General features: G+C 43.1%; 1 protein-coding gene across 2 annotated transcripts in view; it reads right to left on the bottom strand.

The window, feature by feature from the left end:
- abcc4 (ATP binding cassette subfamily C member 4 (PEL blood group)) overlaps positions 1-15,953 on the bottom strand; it is a 51,723-nt gene that overhangs the window by 9,216 nt on the left and 26,554 nt on the right. For both annotated transcript variants that reach the window (XM_063212296.1, XM_063212297.1), the window contains 8 exons: positions 15,215-15,439; positions 13,341-13,478; positions 12,937-12,974; positions 11,919-12,025; positions 8,864-9,010; positions 3,869-3,948; positions 2,784-2,934; positions 2,388-2,507 (listed from right to left, as the gene is read on the bottom strand). In XM_063212296.1, coding sequence (XP_063068366.1) covers positions 2,388-2,507; positions 2,784-2,934; positions 3,869-3,948; positions 8,864-9,010; positions 11,919-12,025; positions 12,937-12,974; positions 13,341-13,478; positions 15,215-15,439 — 1,006 coding nt within the window. The remainder of the gene's footprint in view (positions 1-2,387; positions 2,508-2,783; positions 2,935-3,868; positions 3,949-8,863; positions 9,011-11,918; positions 12,026-12,936; positions 12,975-13,340; positions 13,479-15,214; positions 15,440-15,953) is intronic.

Below are 15,953 nucleotides of genomic sequence, written 5' to 3'. Positions count from 1 at the left end.
GACAAATTTGTTCTTTTCATGAATATTTACTAGGTAATTAACGTACAAGTATAACCAAACTTTTCTGTCATAATGAATACTTAGAATTTGATGGTGGCGGTAAGAGTTTGTGAAAAATGTGTGAATGGACAGTCTAAATTCAGTGCACCTTTAACAACATATTCCATGACGGACAGGAAGCTTGTCATTTTGAAAAGGTTGGTCTCCAACACTTACAGGTAGCTTAGTAAAGCATTTGTAAACCTCCCACCTAACGCCTCATACAGTGCCAACACACTGCAGAAGGAACTAGCACCTAGCCAGGCCGTGCCCTCCTACTGACGCAACAGCTTCAGCGTTGATACCAGTCAGGTAAAGAGCAATGCAAGTACTTTCTGAGGTCCCGCAAATAAGGGAACTCTTCCCACTTTGTTGGGAAGCAAACAATCATTAGCAAACCAAGGGAGGCCATTTGGGAAATGGCGTTTGTGAAATGTTAATTGTTATGGTCTTGGTCAGACCAAGTCTCGAAGAGATTTGAAAGTCGATGATAATCATGGTAACTAGCACCACCTTGGGTGGGTGGAGACCTAAAAATACAACTACATTTTGGCAGGATTTGTCCATGTCATTGAATAAACATTCAGTCAATTGAACTCATGGAAAGCAGAATTAGGAGGAGGTTATACTCCAGATTCAGAGAGGTGCCGTGTCACAGTGGGGCACCTACCGCAGTACCTGAGGGCTTGGAAACTTGACAAACATGCAGACTGGGCACGCTTAAACTTGATAAACTTGTTGTCAAATTACTGTTGCACTAATCTTTTTAAACAGCGAATTAGCTGGAAGTGTATTACAGAGACCGCAGACCGCAGGATTTAAGTGTATACATAAGTGTATAAATATACGCTTCCTGTTTACAAACATTCGCGCTGTGAGGAGGGGCAAGATACGAAGCAGCCAACGACATGAGCACATTTTTTTTGAGTGACAGCAGATTCCAACAATCAGAGGCTGAAGGGTGCACAGCCAGGGGTGTTTACAAACGGAAAACCCATGTATACGTGCTGTACAAGTGTTTTGACCAGCTAATGAGGACAGCACCAGCGTTTTTGACATGGTAATAATGACACAGCACCTGCCTGTTTTGACTAGGTCACAAAAGTCAATACAAGTGTTTTTTGACATGGCAATAAATCAGGGGTGCGTTTCTCAAAAGCGTAGTTGTTAGCAGTTAGCAACTTGGGTAGTTGTCAATGGGAAATTGCATTGCAAACAACAAAGTAGCTAACAAACTTAGCAACTATGGTTTCCAGAAATGTATCCCAGCACTGGAATGTTTTTCACCAGGCAATAAATAATGCAGCACCTGAAGTGTTGACCACGTCATAAATCAGGATCTGAGTGTGTTGACTATGTAACATAATGTAATAGAGGCAGCAACTGAGTGTTTTTCACAGGTAATGAAAGTAATGATCAGGTAATGATGAGTGTTTTGACCAGGTGATAACGCAGCACGTGAGTTTTTTGACCGTGTAATAAAGGCAACAACTGAGGGTTTTGACCACTAAATAAATCTGTATCTGAGTGATTTTTCACTAAGTAATTAAGAGTTCCATAAAGGTTTTGGCCAGGTAATGAAGCAGTACCTGAGTTAAGTGAAAAGTGAAAAAAATAAAGTGAAAGCCCATTGGGAAACTCCAACTCTCATTGTCATTGTGACACAGCACTCCACAGCACACAAGTGAACACTGCACACTGCACACAACGCAATTGCATTTATGCCTCACCCGTGCAAGGGGGCAGCCCTCAGTGGCGCCCCATGGGGAGCAGTGCGGTGGGACGGTACCATGCTCAGGGTACCTCAGTCATGGAGGAGGATGGGGGAGAGCACTGGTTGATAAATCCCCCCACCAACCTGGCGGATCGGGAGTTGAACCGGCAACCTCTGGGATGCAAGTCTGACGCCCTAACCGCTCACCCATGACTGCCCTAACAGCAGGAAGTGCTACTTATCTCCCAAAATTAACAGGGGACCCGCTAGTTTGACGCCCTCTCGGTACTTCACATGGTGATCAAACATTTCAAACAAGCAATTTAAGGTTAGGTTTAGGGTTAAGGTTAGGGTTAGGTTTAAGGTAAGGGTTAGGGTTAGGTTTAGGGTTAAGGTTAGGGTTAGGGTTTAGGTTTAGGGTTAGGGTTAGGGTTTAGAAAAAGGGGGTCACAGAGGTCCTGCAGAGGGCTCGCGGGGGGGTCACACATAAACATGTCTATGAAGGCAACATGTAGCAACACAAAAAATGTTTTGTGTTTGGAATAGGTGAGAGGGGGGTCGTGAAAATATTCATAGATCCAAAGGCGGGTCCTACCAGAAAAAGTGAACCACTTGACTAAAGGTAACACAGTACCTGAGTGCAGGTCCTGGTGGGCGTCGAAGGCCTGCTGGAAACGCTCCTCGGCCCTGAAGGCTCGGATGGTGCACAGGCCCTGCAGCGATGACGACAGGTGAGAGAAGACCGGGCTCCGAGCTGGAAAGGATGGACACACACACAGACACAGACAGACACACACACAGTTGGTTCCCCAATAAAGACTACAACCATGACATGCACAAGAGCAGTCATTCCTATGGAAGTCTATGGCTTAAAACACTTTTAATAATGATAGCGTGTTGTGAATATTCCATTTCTACGCGCTCATGTACATAGCCATTTAAAATGAATTTCAATTAAAATGGTTTCAATTCAAATCTACAAACATATTTCAACAGACTAAAAGCAATTCAATTCTACTGAATAACTCACTCGTGCCCTCGAGTCGCTTGACGTCCCTGGAGGTCTGAAGGAAGTAGCGTCGCAGGAAGAGGAAGGCGATGAGCAGAGGAAACACGGGGATCAGGATCCAGGGAATCACCGACGCCGCCACCACGATCACGCCCACGATCTGCAGAAACACCTGCACCACACCCCCACACATGACATTACATTACACACTACAAGACATTACACTACACTACACTCCACTGACACTACGATCACGCCGACGATCTGCAGAAACACCTGCACCACACATGCCATTACATTACACACTACAAGACATTACATTACACTACACTCCACTACACTACACCGACACCGCGATCACGCCGACGATCTGCAGAAACACCTGCACCACACCCCCACACATGACATTACATTACACAGTAATAGACATTACACTACACTACACAGACTCCAAAATCACGCCAAAGATCTGATCACCTGTGCACACCCCCAGGCATTACACACTACCAGACGTTGCATTTCACTACACTACGCTACAATCACGCCAACAATCTGCCGAAACACCTAAAGAACCCACCACACTACCAGATATTACATTATGCTGCATTACATTACACTGAGTTAATTGCATCACCATCTCACCATCTCAAAAAACAACAATCTGCGGAAACACCTGAAGAAAACCCAACATGACCAGACATTACACTTTATAACATACAATACTGTGCATTACACTACACTCCATAACATTGCATCACCACCGCGATCACGCCAACCATCAGCAGAAACACCTGAAGAACACACCATACCACCGGGCATTGCATTACACTAAATAACATTACATTACATTACACTAAATTATATTACATTACACTAAATAGCATTACATTACATTACATAACATATGCCACTGTGATCACACCAATGATTTGCCGAGACACTTAAACAAAGCACAATATGACATTACTTCGGGCCAATAAAATAAAAACAGCCTGTTGCACTTTTAAACCATCAATTTGCTTTAAACTTATGTTGTCAGAGCAGAAGTGCATTTTGAAAATAAAACACAAACAAACGAGGCTAAGCATATCAATATTGCAGGTTACCTGGAGGAAATCTACAAAGGTTAAGGCCAGCATTGAGTCCACCTGGCCAATGTCTTTGGAAAACCGATTCAGGATTCTTCCTGCAAAATGAGACAGAGGTGTACACATTTATAAACACATTTAGAAAAATGCATACAACAGTTTTTCAGTGCAACAACCTATACAGCCTACTACTACCTTTCTATTCCATGCACTTTAATTCACATCATCACTCATGACTCTTTAATTAATGAGTGTTAACGACACAACTAATCAGAGAAAATAGCGAGAAATACATCTACAACAGTGGTTCTCAACTGGAACAGTCTTGGGACCCACCATTTTCCACCCTCATTCGGTTGCGACCCAATTTTTTTTGCGTTTAAGTCAAATTCAATGCAATTCTCAAAATGTAACCAAGACTCGAATGACTGGTTGCACGCTATCTATCTCGCATAAACATTCAGATTGTATCTATGACGACAGATGACAGATGAGTTCTCTAGCCTATCAAAATAAAAGTTGTAAATTGTTGCAGGAAAAGTTTTTTTTTTTTTTTTTAGAATTTTTTTTACACCAAGGCTCCGCGACCCACCCATGACCCCTCCGCGACCCACTTTTGGGTCGCGGCCCACCAGTTGAGAAACACTGATCTACAAACCCTTTAGTTCTAGATACAAAGTAAAACAAATAGTAGCAGTAATCTTTATTACTCCCAAAGTAAAGGTGCCCAGCTGCACAAACAAATATCTCACACAACACATATCCTGACACACCAGGTGGTGTATTGTAAGACAATGGTTTAATAGAAAATCCAAGATAAGTCAACCTGAAGGTTGCTGTAAATCAGCAAGTTACTAAAAACAGGGTGTCTGCAGGTTTTAACAAGTGAAATTTTAGACTTTTTTAGACCTTTTTTAGACCATCATGGGCAAACTTTTAGACCTTTGCGGAGTATTAAAAAATGAAATAAAGCCAGATTGTGGTCAATTGACACACGCGTGCGCACACACAAAACACACACACACACACACACACACACACACACACACACACACACACACACACACACACACACACACAGAAGCCGACAGGGGGGGACAAAGGGGACAGTTGACCCGGGCCCTGAGAAAGAGGGCCCCCAGAATTGGGACCCAATTGTATTGTATATTGAGAGGGGGGCCCTTTCAGATGATTTAGTCCCGGGCCCGGTAAAAGCCGTCAGTGGCCCTGCACACACCACACACACACACACGCACACACGCACACACACCTGTGCATCTGAATGAATGCAATAGTGCATATTATAAGCATAAAGAGATCTGATCACAAATGACAAGTGAGAAGGTGCAATGTTCGCTTTCACAATTTCAAGTGATCAAAGCCAGCAATTGTGAACAGCCTGTCTTTACATTGCACTGACTTGGGTTTTTAAATGTGAATAAGAATGCCATATGTGCAAGCCTATATCAAGAGGACCTAACCAAGATAGAAGAACAGAACATGAGCTAACACCACTACTGCCATAAAATGCTGTCATAAAATTACGTTTATTTGTTTAATCTATTGGAGGTGTCCAAAAGAACGTATTATGGCAGTTAATACTAATAACAAAATAGTTTGAAATTTTGACCAACTCAGCCCTTGCCACTCAATCCAAAGATTCATGCCTTATTCGTTTCAGTGGGGTTGTACCAGAGGTCTCACCCAAGCGAGAGTGTAACCTGAATGACAGCTCAAGAGAGCGCGACGCGAGAAAGATTCTGCCACGGCGCGAGAGTCGGTGTAATGCGCAGCTGGCTACAGTATTCAAAATCTAGCGCTCGTTTGATCTATATTTATTTTCAAGCAGAATAACGTGAAGCTAAATGGTGATCAATTCAGAAGCAGCAGGCAAAGAAAACGCAAAACGGTGTTATAACAACTAAATCATCCATCGACATAGCATATATCTTATCCATTGCACAATATGTTTCATGTGCTTTGACTCCTGAGGTCTTTCAAACATTTACGGACCTAGAGCTAATGAGAAGTGCATGTGACAGCACACACGAAACGTTTGTGCGTGGACATGACTCAAATGCCCACCAGTTTGCAAATTGCTACCACAGAACCAGTACAAAATACCAAGGCATCAAACAGAATAGGCCTACAACAAAGGCACTGCCATGGGAATTCGACTGTTAACTCGCTCATAATTTCAGATTAGCCACACACACACCGTCGCTACTCTCTTTCGCTCGCACAGACACAATCAAGCTTCGCCAACTTTGAGGCTAACAACTAATAGCTACACTCGACTGTTAAGCCACGGCCAACACCTGACTATTCCATCACCACCGCAAGGACTAAAAATCACTTCTTACCTGCAACGATGCACACTGGTGCTGACATATTCCCTTGGCTTGCACTGTCACATTTGTCTTCTGTTTTAAATCGACACCTTTCCTTCCAAATAGAAATCCGTTCTTTTTGAATGAGGTGGTGACTGACTTCCCTCATTAGTTAACTTCTTCCAGGTGTTTAACACAGTCAAGTAGCCTAGTTATCAAATGTATGGCCACCACAACGCCAATATCGTTTTTACAACGTCTAGATATAAACAATGTCTAGATATAACACTACTAACGTGGGCTATAGTCAGAATAGAGAATCTTTGGTCAGACTGCGCGATGGAAGGGGAGGAGGAGCTACAGTACATTTCCGTATCACATCTGTAGTTTTATTATTGTACGTTGCAAACAGCAACATGTCATGTAGAACTACACAGACCATAACTGCCACAATACCAGAAAAAAGCGGCGTGTAAAAGGACGTAAAATCAAAGCAAGACAGAACAAATAAACAATAATCCTTTGACGATATTTTGCATTGAAACGTAAGTCTTAAATTACTCAATCTCAATTTTAGACTAAAGTGCAAAAAATCCCTATATTTTAGACTTTTTTAGGCCTAAAATGGATAATGTGTCATTTTAGACTTTTTTAGACTTTTTTTAGACACCGCGGACACCCTGTAAAAAGCCTGAGGCCATTACGATCTTATCTAAACGACGCCTGCAGGCTATAAACTTAACAGGTTTACCACTTCGTGCAGGTTAACTTAGCCAGGGTCATCAACACAATTAGCCTTTTACAACACTATCAGACGAGTGGCGTTTTTGAAGCGAAGCAGGAGAAATGACTGCCAGTTGGAAGACAGTGGGGGGCACGGCTGGATTGGCCATAGGGCACACAGGGCATTTTTTCTCTCTCTCACACACACACACACACACACACACACACACACACACACACACACACACACACACACACACACACACACACACACACACACACACACACACACACACACACACACACACACACACACACACACACACACACACACACACACACACACACACACACACACACACACACACATTTCAGAATTTAAGAGCTACAAAGCTACTTGTCTGATTCAAGGTGATTAGAATTTACCATAATATGTTACGCAGTATATGTAACATACTGACATTCTGGAGTATCATGTCAAGGAAATGTTATGCTGTGAAACATTTGACTTGGCACAGGCGTACGGGGGACCATTATCTTTTGCACCTATAGAGGACTAAGTCATGGGCAGTCATGGGTGAGCGGTTAGGGCGTCAGACTTGCATCCCAGAGGTTGCCGGTTCGACTCCCGACCCGCCAGGTTGGTGGGGGGAGTAATCAACCAGTGCTCTCCCCCATCCTCCTCCATGACTGAGGTACCCTGAGCATGGTACCGTCCCACTGCACTGCTCCCCATGGGGCGCCACTGAGGGCTGCCCCCTTGCACGGGTGAGGCATAAGTGCAATTCCGTTGTGTGCAGTGTGCAGTGTTCACTTGTGTGCTGTGTCACAATGACAATGGGAGTTTGAGTTTCCCAATGGGCTTTCATACAGGGCATTTGCCAGGTGGGCTACTGATGATTTTGGCCTGTTCCTCCTCTCGACACTGTGGGTGCATCCCAATATGTGACCTTGCCTCCTCCACTTGTGCTCGTCTCCTCTTCCCGCCTCCTGACCCCTCCTCCGTGGAGAAAACAATAAAGTTTCCCAGCTGTCAGCCTCGCCACAACAACTTTTGAGGGATTGTTTTTCATTCACCATCCCAATTGCAAATGAGAAAAAGACTTTACAATTGAGCTTTTGCAAGATATTGAAATATAATGCTGTTGTCAGTGATGTCATCATGACGAGAAGCAAGTGGAGGAGGCAAGGTTGCATATTAAAACGCACTCTGTGGTATCAGTCCTCATGTCGCCACAACTGTTGAGACAGGCTTTATTGTCTCTCTCAATGCCTGGTGGACTGGTCTTGACATAAAATGCCCAGCCTGCTTTTTCAATCCAGTACAGCCCTGGTGGGGTGTAAGCTAATGTCTATGCCAGCGCATGTTTCTTTTGCTGCTTGAAAAGCATTGAATCGAAGACGTCACGTCACATGAAAAAGTCTGATACCCATCTGGATGAATCGGATACTTTAAAAAACACACATATTTTGCGTGTGTGTCATAGCTCAGTTGGGCAAGGCGCCGTACCAAAGAAGGTGGATCTAACAAGAAGCGTCATTTTGTTTCCTTTCTGGTATCCACTTTATGTCGGGTGAACGCCCCTATAGGAGACCTTGGTTAGGAGACCTTCGGAGTCCTGAGGTTGAGAATCAATGAAGTCCCCATAGCGCTGTAGATGGCGGTAGTGCAAGTCTTGCACAAACATCTCAAAAAGAGAAGAAGAAGTAGGGGACAACGGCCCCTTAGGAGACCCAACTTGAGCACACGCTTTTGCATTGAGTGGGCGTGTTTTGCGTTATCTTGGTTTGATTCAGTATTTTTGGCCGTACCATCTGCCCAGGGGCCCGAGGTAATTTCCTAATCCTTCCCCATCTTTCTCCCACTTACCTCCTGTCACACATTGTCCTACCCAAATACATGCACATCCATGCGTCCAAAAATATATTTTTAAAACCTAACCATATTTCACACACTTACCGATGGGGTTGACATCAAAGAAGCGTACGGGCGTTCGGAGGATGCAGTTGAACATGCGGTTGTGGAGCATCTGGGCAGAGTGCACCAGCACGTTAAACATCAGCAGGCTGCGCATGAAGCCAAAGAGCAGAGTAGCACCAGTCAAACCTGACCTCAATAGGGGAAGAGAGAGAGAGAGAGAGAGAGAGAGAAACACAGACATGGGTTACCAAGAAACAACCACATCAGGTTTTTTTGTATTCATTGTTTGCTGTTGACAGGTGTTGTCAGTTGACAGTTGAGACGCCTACATTCCATTCACTATTTTGCTGTGTTACCAAGCAAAATGCAAATGCATTAACTCTCAAAAAAACTGTGGTCTAACAAGTCCACAACATCAATCCTTTTCACAATGCTGATGCGATTTCCTTCCTCCGTAACCTAATTCTTACACAATTCCTTACACCGTTTAAAATGTACTGATTATGCTGAGTATTGTGAATGACCACGTTTCCCAAAGAGTTAGTGCTAGGCAAAATCTTCATCTTTTCAGGAGACCTGGTGAAGGTGGTGGATGTTCAAGGTGGGTAACTTAAAAATGTCTCCTAGTGTTGAGAGAAACCATGACAAATGAACAGTGAAAATATAAGAGAAAGAGATACAGAGAGACGTCTGAAGTAAAAAAGTAGCCTGGCGAGCCAGACCCGTACAGCAAAAAGCTGTACAAGGGTCTGGGTGAGCTCGGAGAGAGTGTGGGCGGGATAAACGGTTGTCCATCAAAATGCCTTGGCACTTAACGCCATGGTGGAACAACCAATCCCCACACACTTCTGTGTAACGTCACAGCTGTCTTTCAGAACGTACACGCGACACGCCCCTTTGTAGGTGAAGCGGCAACTTCGAGCCGTCGTAGCAGTGAATGCGTGTGATCACCACAGCCACAAACAAGTTTCCTAATAAATCGTGTTTTCACTTACATAAAATGCCTCGTTTTCAACCACATGGCCCTCCTTGATCAACCAGCGAAATGTTGAGCAATTTGGGGCTTGTTAAATGGTTATATTTATGATTGTTGTCAACATGGCATGTTCGGTGTTAGCTAGGTAGCTGTATACTAAGGCTGTAACGATATTGCATCGAACCGAGGGATCGCGGTACACAGACCCACGAACCCCTATCACGAAGCTTCCTCACAGAATCGCGATGTGCCCTTTTGAAGTTGTTACCCCTCAGTGTAGAACACAACAGGCAACATACAGGCAAGAGTTTGCATATGCGCTTAAAAAGACCAGTAGAAAAAGGGCGCACACGTTCGAGTAACAGTTCCATTCACCCCTTTCTCATATAAAATGCTCCTTCCAACCAGCACGTTGTTGTTATCCATTGCCTGAGCAACCTCCATGAGACGAAAAACATCGGAAGGTTAAGGACAAATGAACAACAGACCAAGAAGGCTTTTATAAACATGTGATTTTTTGTATTCATGCATGCGCGATGTATTGCGAGTGGAGTTTGATGTTGGAGCGGAGAGAGAGAGAGAGAGAGCGCGCGCGCGCGCACGAGATGCTCCGCCTGCCTATAAACCAGCCTGGAATAGGGAGTTGCCTGAAATCGAACGAACGTTGAGGTCGATAGGCAGGATATTAGGCAGCATTATTTCTTCCCACATTAATGTTAGGCTATATTGTAAAATTACCGCCTGCATAAGCAGAAAGCATGCTCGATTTCAGCCTCTGCATTCATTCTCACTCTTGACAAAATGTCAAACGACAAAACAAAACGAAAAACGTGCGCGTTACGTAGCAGTGAGAAATAACTGATGTTCATTTAGAGTTTGCAAGGTGGTTGTGAAGACGTTTTTTTATTGCCTATGCTGTAAAATGTTAAGGTCTAGGCCTACATTTAACAGTAGGCCTATTGCTTGATAGCAAATGAAGGCAGCCACAAAGCGACATCAAAGGAGAGAATAGGCAAAAATAGCCAATGTTTTGAAGTTTCCATAACCTGTCGCCATACAAGACTTGAACCCGGGGCGACCACATATTAAGCAGCGCACCTGTCCACTGGGCCACTCACGTCTTCGGCTATGTAGAAGTAATTGTTCAGCATCATAGTAGTAAATCAACACTATAAAAGTTTTTAAAAATGTGCTAATTATCAGAAATCCCCCGCCATGAAAGACAATGCTAACTATTGTAGTTTTTACTGGCATTATCACATCATAGACTATTAAAATCGAGTGACTGGTTCGCTTTGATCTCGTAAAATGATGGCGGGAATTAAGCGGAACGTGCCCACTGTGACATTGTTTCCTACAGGTTCATTTTTTTTGCAACACCGATTCATTTAGCCTGGTGTTTAACCTGGGAGCTACCAGGTTAGAGTTGGAGCATAAATTACCGTGGCAACTCAGCTGAGTTTCAGGTTAGCAAGGCTGATGGAACGGATCTCTGTCTAAAAATATAGCGTAGTTTACAGACTTGAGCTCGGATTTGGGGTTACCGGCATTGATGGAATGGTCCCTAGGTGTCATTCCCATCTATTTAGTAAGCTACTCAAAGACTTTCAAAGCTCCCAAATGTCTCGTTTTTAATGGCATGTGTCTTATTAGAAATTGGGGCAGCAATTTCATTCTACACCTACAGAAGTGGTCTGATAATAGCGTGTGACTATCTGGTTCTGCAAAATGCTCAAATTAGCTTACCGAGCTAGCTTAAAACATTGAATGATCAAATGGTAATGTGTTGTGATCTATTTGTGTCCGATAAGTTCATGGTGTATTTTTACATCAATCCATGTCAGCCACGAAATGTATTATCATCCAGGCTTTTTAAATTAAGTAAACACTTTCATGCTGTACGTAGCACGGACGGCCACCATGTTTCTTCTTAGAAATTTTCCTGTGTTTACTAGGTAGCCCGGCCCCCCTCGCGATTTCATTGGCCCTATCATTGGATAACTTTCAGCCTCGCAAAACGACCGAGGTCCGCTAGACTGCCCAGGGAGCAAATTAAATTTGCGGTCGCTAGGGGCGTCTAGATTTCTAGGCTAGTAAAAAAAGACCACGGGGAGTCACCTGCGTAGATGCCTAGGTAGAAGTCCAAGTCCAGTTCCTGTGTGTGGTTGAGGAATGGGTTTAGATCCTTAACGTCAGTCACGTTCAGCTCCGCCTGCTTGCCAGCCCTAATAATGATGGAACAACAATGAATGGTATTTACGTATATACGGCATCTATACTTTACAAATCTATTGGTGAATTTAAATGTATTATATTAATAACATTTTATTTTAAGGTTCACATGTTCACAATACATGCCTAATTATTGTATGTATGAGTGAGTTATATGTAGCGTTATGTAAAGTAGAAGTAGAAGTACTCTTACCGATGAAATTACAATGGTATTACATGCTTAAAGGGACAGTTTGGTCAATTTCAACATGCAGTTGTATTGCTCACGCTACCCTTGACTTGTCAGTACCTGGTGATGCCACTTTTTTCGGCTCAGCCCTTTCCGAGATATGAGCAATTCTAATGGGGGCAGCGTTTGTTTACATTTTTAAAAAATGAAACATAGGCCAACTCCAAATATTTTCCCAAAAGGTATTGCTGTTTGCTAGTTGTCTGCTGATGTTTTATAACCTTTTGAATGTTTTTGGGAATAAATAAAAATGTCTTTTTGAGCTGCCCCCATTACAATGACCAGGATCTCAGAAACGGCTGAAGAAGAAGAAAAAAAAATCTCAGGCACTGACAAGTCCAGGGTAGTGTGAGCATTACAACTGCATGTTGAAATTGACCAAACTGTCCCTTTAAAAGCATTAATGCGGTATTTACATCTGTAACTTGTACTTCTACTTGCGCTTTATACAACTCTGACTATAGGACATGTGAAGAAGCCCTATTAGGTCCTTATTATGATTATCTCAATGTCAATACATGACCAACAAATGACTGATTTCGCTTAATCTGTGTCTTATAAATCACGTATAAACACATTAAGGCATGTAATAGTGGCTAACATGAATCTTAAAATAAAGTGTGACCATTATATGTAGTATATTTACATAATTATTGTTAACTTTTGTTTGCTTACCAGTATGCCAACCACCAATCCTGGAGGATGTAAGCAGCCTTCAGAAGACAAAAACATGTTTCAATTTCTCTTCCTTCCTGCCCTTAAGCACCTGAATGCTACCCGCTACAGACACGTTATATTGCATTATAATCTACATGCGGATGTAATTTAAGTAAAGTACAGTATAGTTTGGTCTATTTTCGTTAAGCATATTCATAGTAGAGTGCACATTGCTTGCCTGCATGCAAACAGTTTTTTACCCATACCCAGCAAATTAACAACAATGTCTGTGTATTACACGTAAACTGCCTCACAGGTAAACCTTTTATTGATTCCATCAGGGAATCATCAACGCATTCTAGAATACTACCAGAGTTCGTTGGTGATCTAAGCTCCAGGTGGCTTGGTGCTGCGCACTGTACCTGGGCGAGGAGGTTGAGCATCATCAGGCCAAACACCACCACCACGTTAGCACCTGCGGTCAGGTACTTGTAGTAGAGAGAGAAGCCTATGGTGCCCTCAGAGCGGGTCTCCTCTGCTATCGTCTGGACCTGCTCCGCCTGCCACCATGGAGGGAGGGAGGGATGGATGGATGAACAGATGAATAGATGAATGGATGAATAAATGCATAAACGAATGAATGCATGCATGAATGAGTAGATATGCATATGAATGAGCAGATAGATAGATAGATAGATAGATAGATAGATAGATAGATAGATAGATAGATAGATAGATAGATAGATAGATAGATAGATAGATAGATAGATAGATAGATAGATAGATAGATAGATAGATAGATAGAGTCTGCATAATGTCATGCAGTGAGAAAATGTACGGCAGACAGCACACATGACAGATAGATGACTGCCCACAATGGCAGTATTAGAGAGTAAAAGGTAGCCATTACTTCACACGTGGGTATAGTAACTTTACAATACACAAACAACAGTGCAATCAAGTCTAATTCTAATGGTTTAATGTGCAAAAAACTAAATTATAGAACGTGAACATTGAGACAAGAAAGTACAATAAAAATGTTCGAGTGATGCTAAGATTCCGTTTCCGGAATGAGGGTGTGTGGACGCTGGCGCATTTTGGTTGCCGCTGCTCGCTCTCTTCCACTTTAATTCATTCAATACTCTCTCTCACTCAACTTCACTAAAAACTTTGGATTATTTACCAACTTTCTTGGACGGATTACAACTCGTCGCCGCTGCCTGGCTGGGCGAACCATGACGGCTTTCCAGCTGTACTGGCACTGCCCCTCTGCCATGGCTGCTTTCCAGAACACCTGCCGGTCGAGGAATATTCTCCGACGCCAATTACATCGACGCTTCGGGAGGTCTACGAGCGCAGGGCTGTTGAGCCTGCATGCCTGTTGGTTTCACCGGCCTCCACAACATTTGCCGTCTCCTCCCTTCAGCCCCGGCGTCTCTCGGCTATGGCGTTTTACAGTAGCCTACGTGTTCTACGCGACTCCGTCCACCACTCAAAGAACTTCACCTGCTCGTTCGGCTTCTTTCCCCAAACCGAACTTGCTGCCACGTTAGGAGGCTCGGGATTTTCCTATCCCCATTTCCACTGCTGCCCCCGACGTGGGTTTTCATAACTTTTACACCTACAGCTCCATATCGACATGGACATTGCTCTTCCACTGAAGTTTACTTGTGTTGTCTTGTTGAGTCTTTGTATGTCTTTATTTTGTGTTAAATGGTTTGTAAAGCGTCTTTGGGTATTTTGAAAAGCGCTATATAAAAATAAAGTATTATTATTATTATTATTAAGATTATGGAAGCATGGTCAAACGCAATTTCAATCTTCTGTGCTAACACCTGTTGCAAAGATTTTTGACAATAAAGTATACATTGACTTGACTTTGATATGAGTGCAAGGATATCACTTGAATGGTCATTTACGTATATAATGATATATGCATTGGAATTATTGTACTCGATAACTCCAAATAAAAGAAACATTGTTAACACTTTCTTTTAGGGATACATCAATAAGCACTAATACATACAGTGTCAATGCCTGCATAAGTAACTTGTAAGGCATGTACTAAGCAAACGCTAAGGCCTACTAGGTCCTTACTAAGGTTAAATTGGTAATAAATCCCTTATTGCGCACGAACAAGACATTTGCGAATACACGCCTAAAAATGTTTGACTTTGCTTTGTACATGCCTTACAAGTTACTTATACAGGCACATTGTATGTATTAGTGCTAATAGATGTATCCCTACAATAAAGTGTTACCGAAAAAGGTAATCAGAAAATGAGTAAGGCCTTACCGGCAGGTCTGATATGTCCTGAACAGAAGACTGCACCGAGGAGGCCTGCGATCGCACAGAGTTCTGGGAGAGCGTGCGGCTGCGGGCGGACTTGAGGGTGGAGGAGCCCTGGGTGAGATCCAGAGAGGATGAGGTCACTTCCTCCTCCTCGGTCTTCAGCAGGGTGGTGAAGTCCACACCAGACGTCTGCAGCTCCATGAAGGTCCCCTTCGCCACCATCTGCCCCTAAGGTACACCAACATCAGGCCACCAAAATGGGAAATTAATAGTATGCTCCAGGGTGCTTACATGTGTGCCAGCTATGTATGTTTTGTGTACTAGTGAGAACGAAAAGATATTGAGGTACCAAATTAGCAAAACTAAATAAATACTTAACATACTGTATTTTTGTTCGTATCGCATAAATGATAAGGTCTGATCTGTGGTACAACATCGGGACACCAAAATGGAAAATTAATAGCAAAGAACGTAGCGCGAATAAGTACTACCACTCGCTGGAAAATGCATTGGCCATGGTAGTACGGGGTAGTAGCTTAAAGGATAACTTCTGCCAATTTCAATATGCTGTCGCATTGCTCACGCTACCCTTGACTTGTCAGTACCCTGTGATTTTTCGAGTCAGCCCTTTTCAAGATCTGAGCTATTCTAATGGGGGGCAGATTTTGTTTACATTCATTTTTTTCTTAACATAGGCCTACCACAAATATTATCCCAAAAGGTATTGCTGTTTAGTTGTCTG

The sequence above is a fragment of the Engraulis encrasicolus genome, chromosome 12 (genome assembly GCF_034702125.1).
Source record: "Engraulis encrasicolus isolate BLACKSEA-1 chromosome 12, IST_EnEncr_1.0, whole genome shotgun sequence".
Classification (NCBI taxonomy): Eukaryota; Metazoa; Chordata; class Actinopteri; order Clupeiformes; family Engraulidae; genus Engraulis; species Engraulis encrasicolus.
The sequence above is the reverse complement of the archived record's forward strand: the minus strand, read 5'-3'. Positions and strand labels throughout refer to the sequence as shown.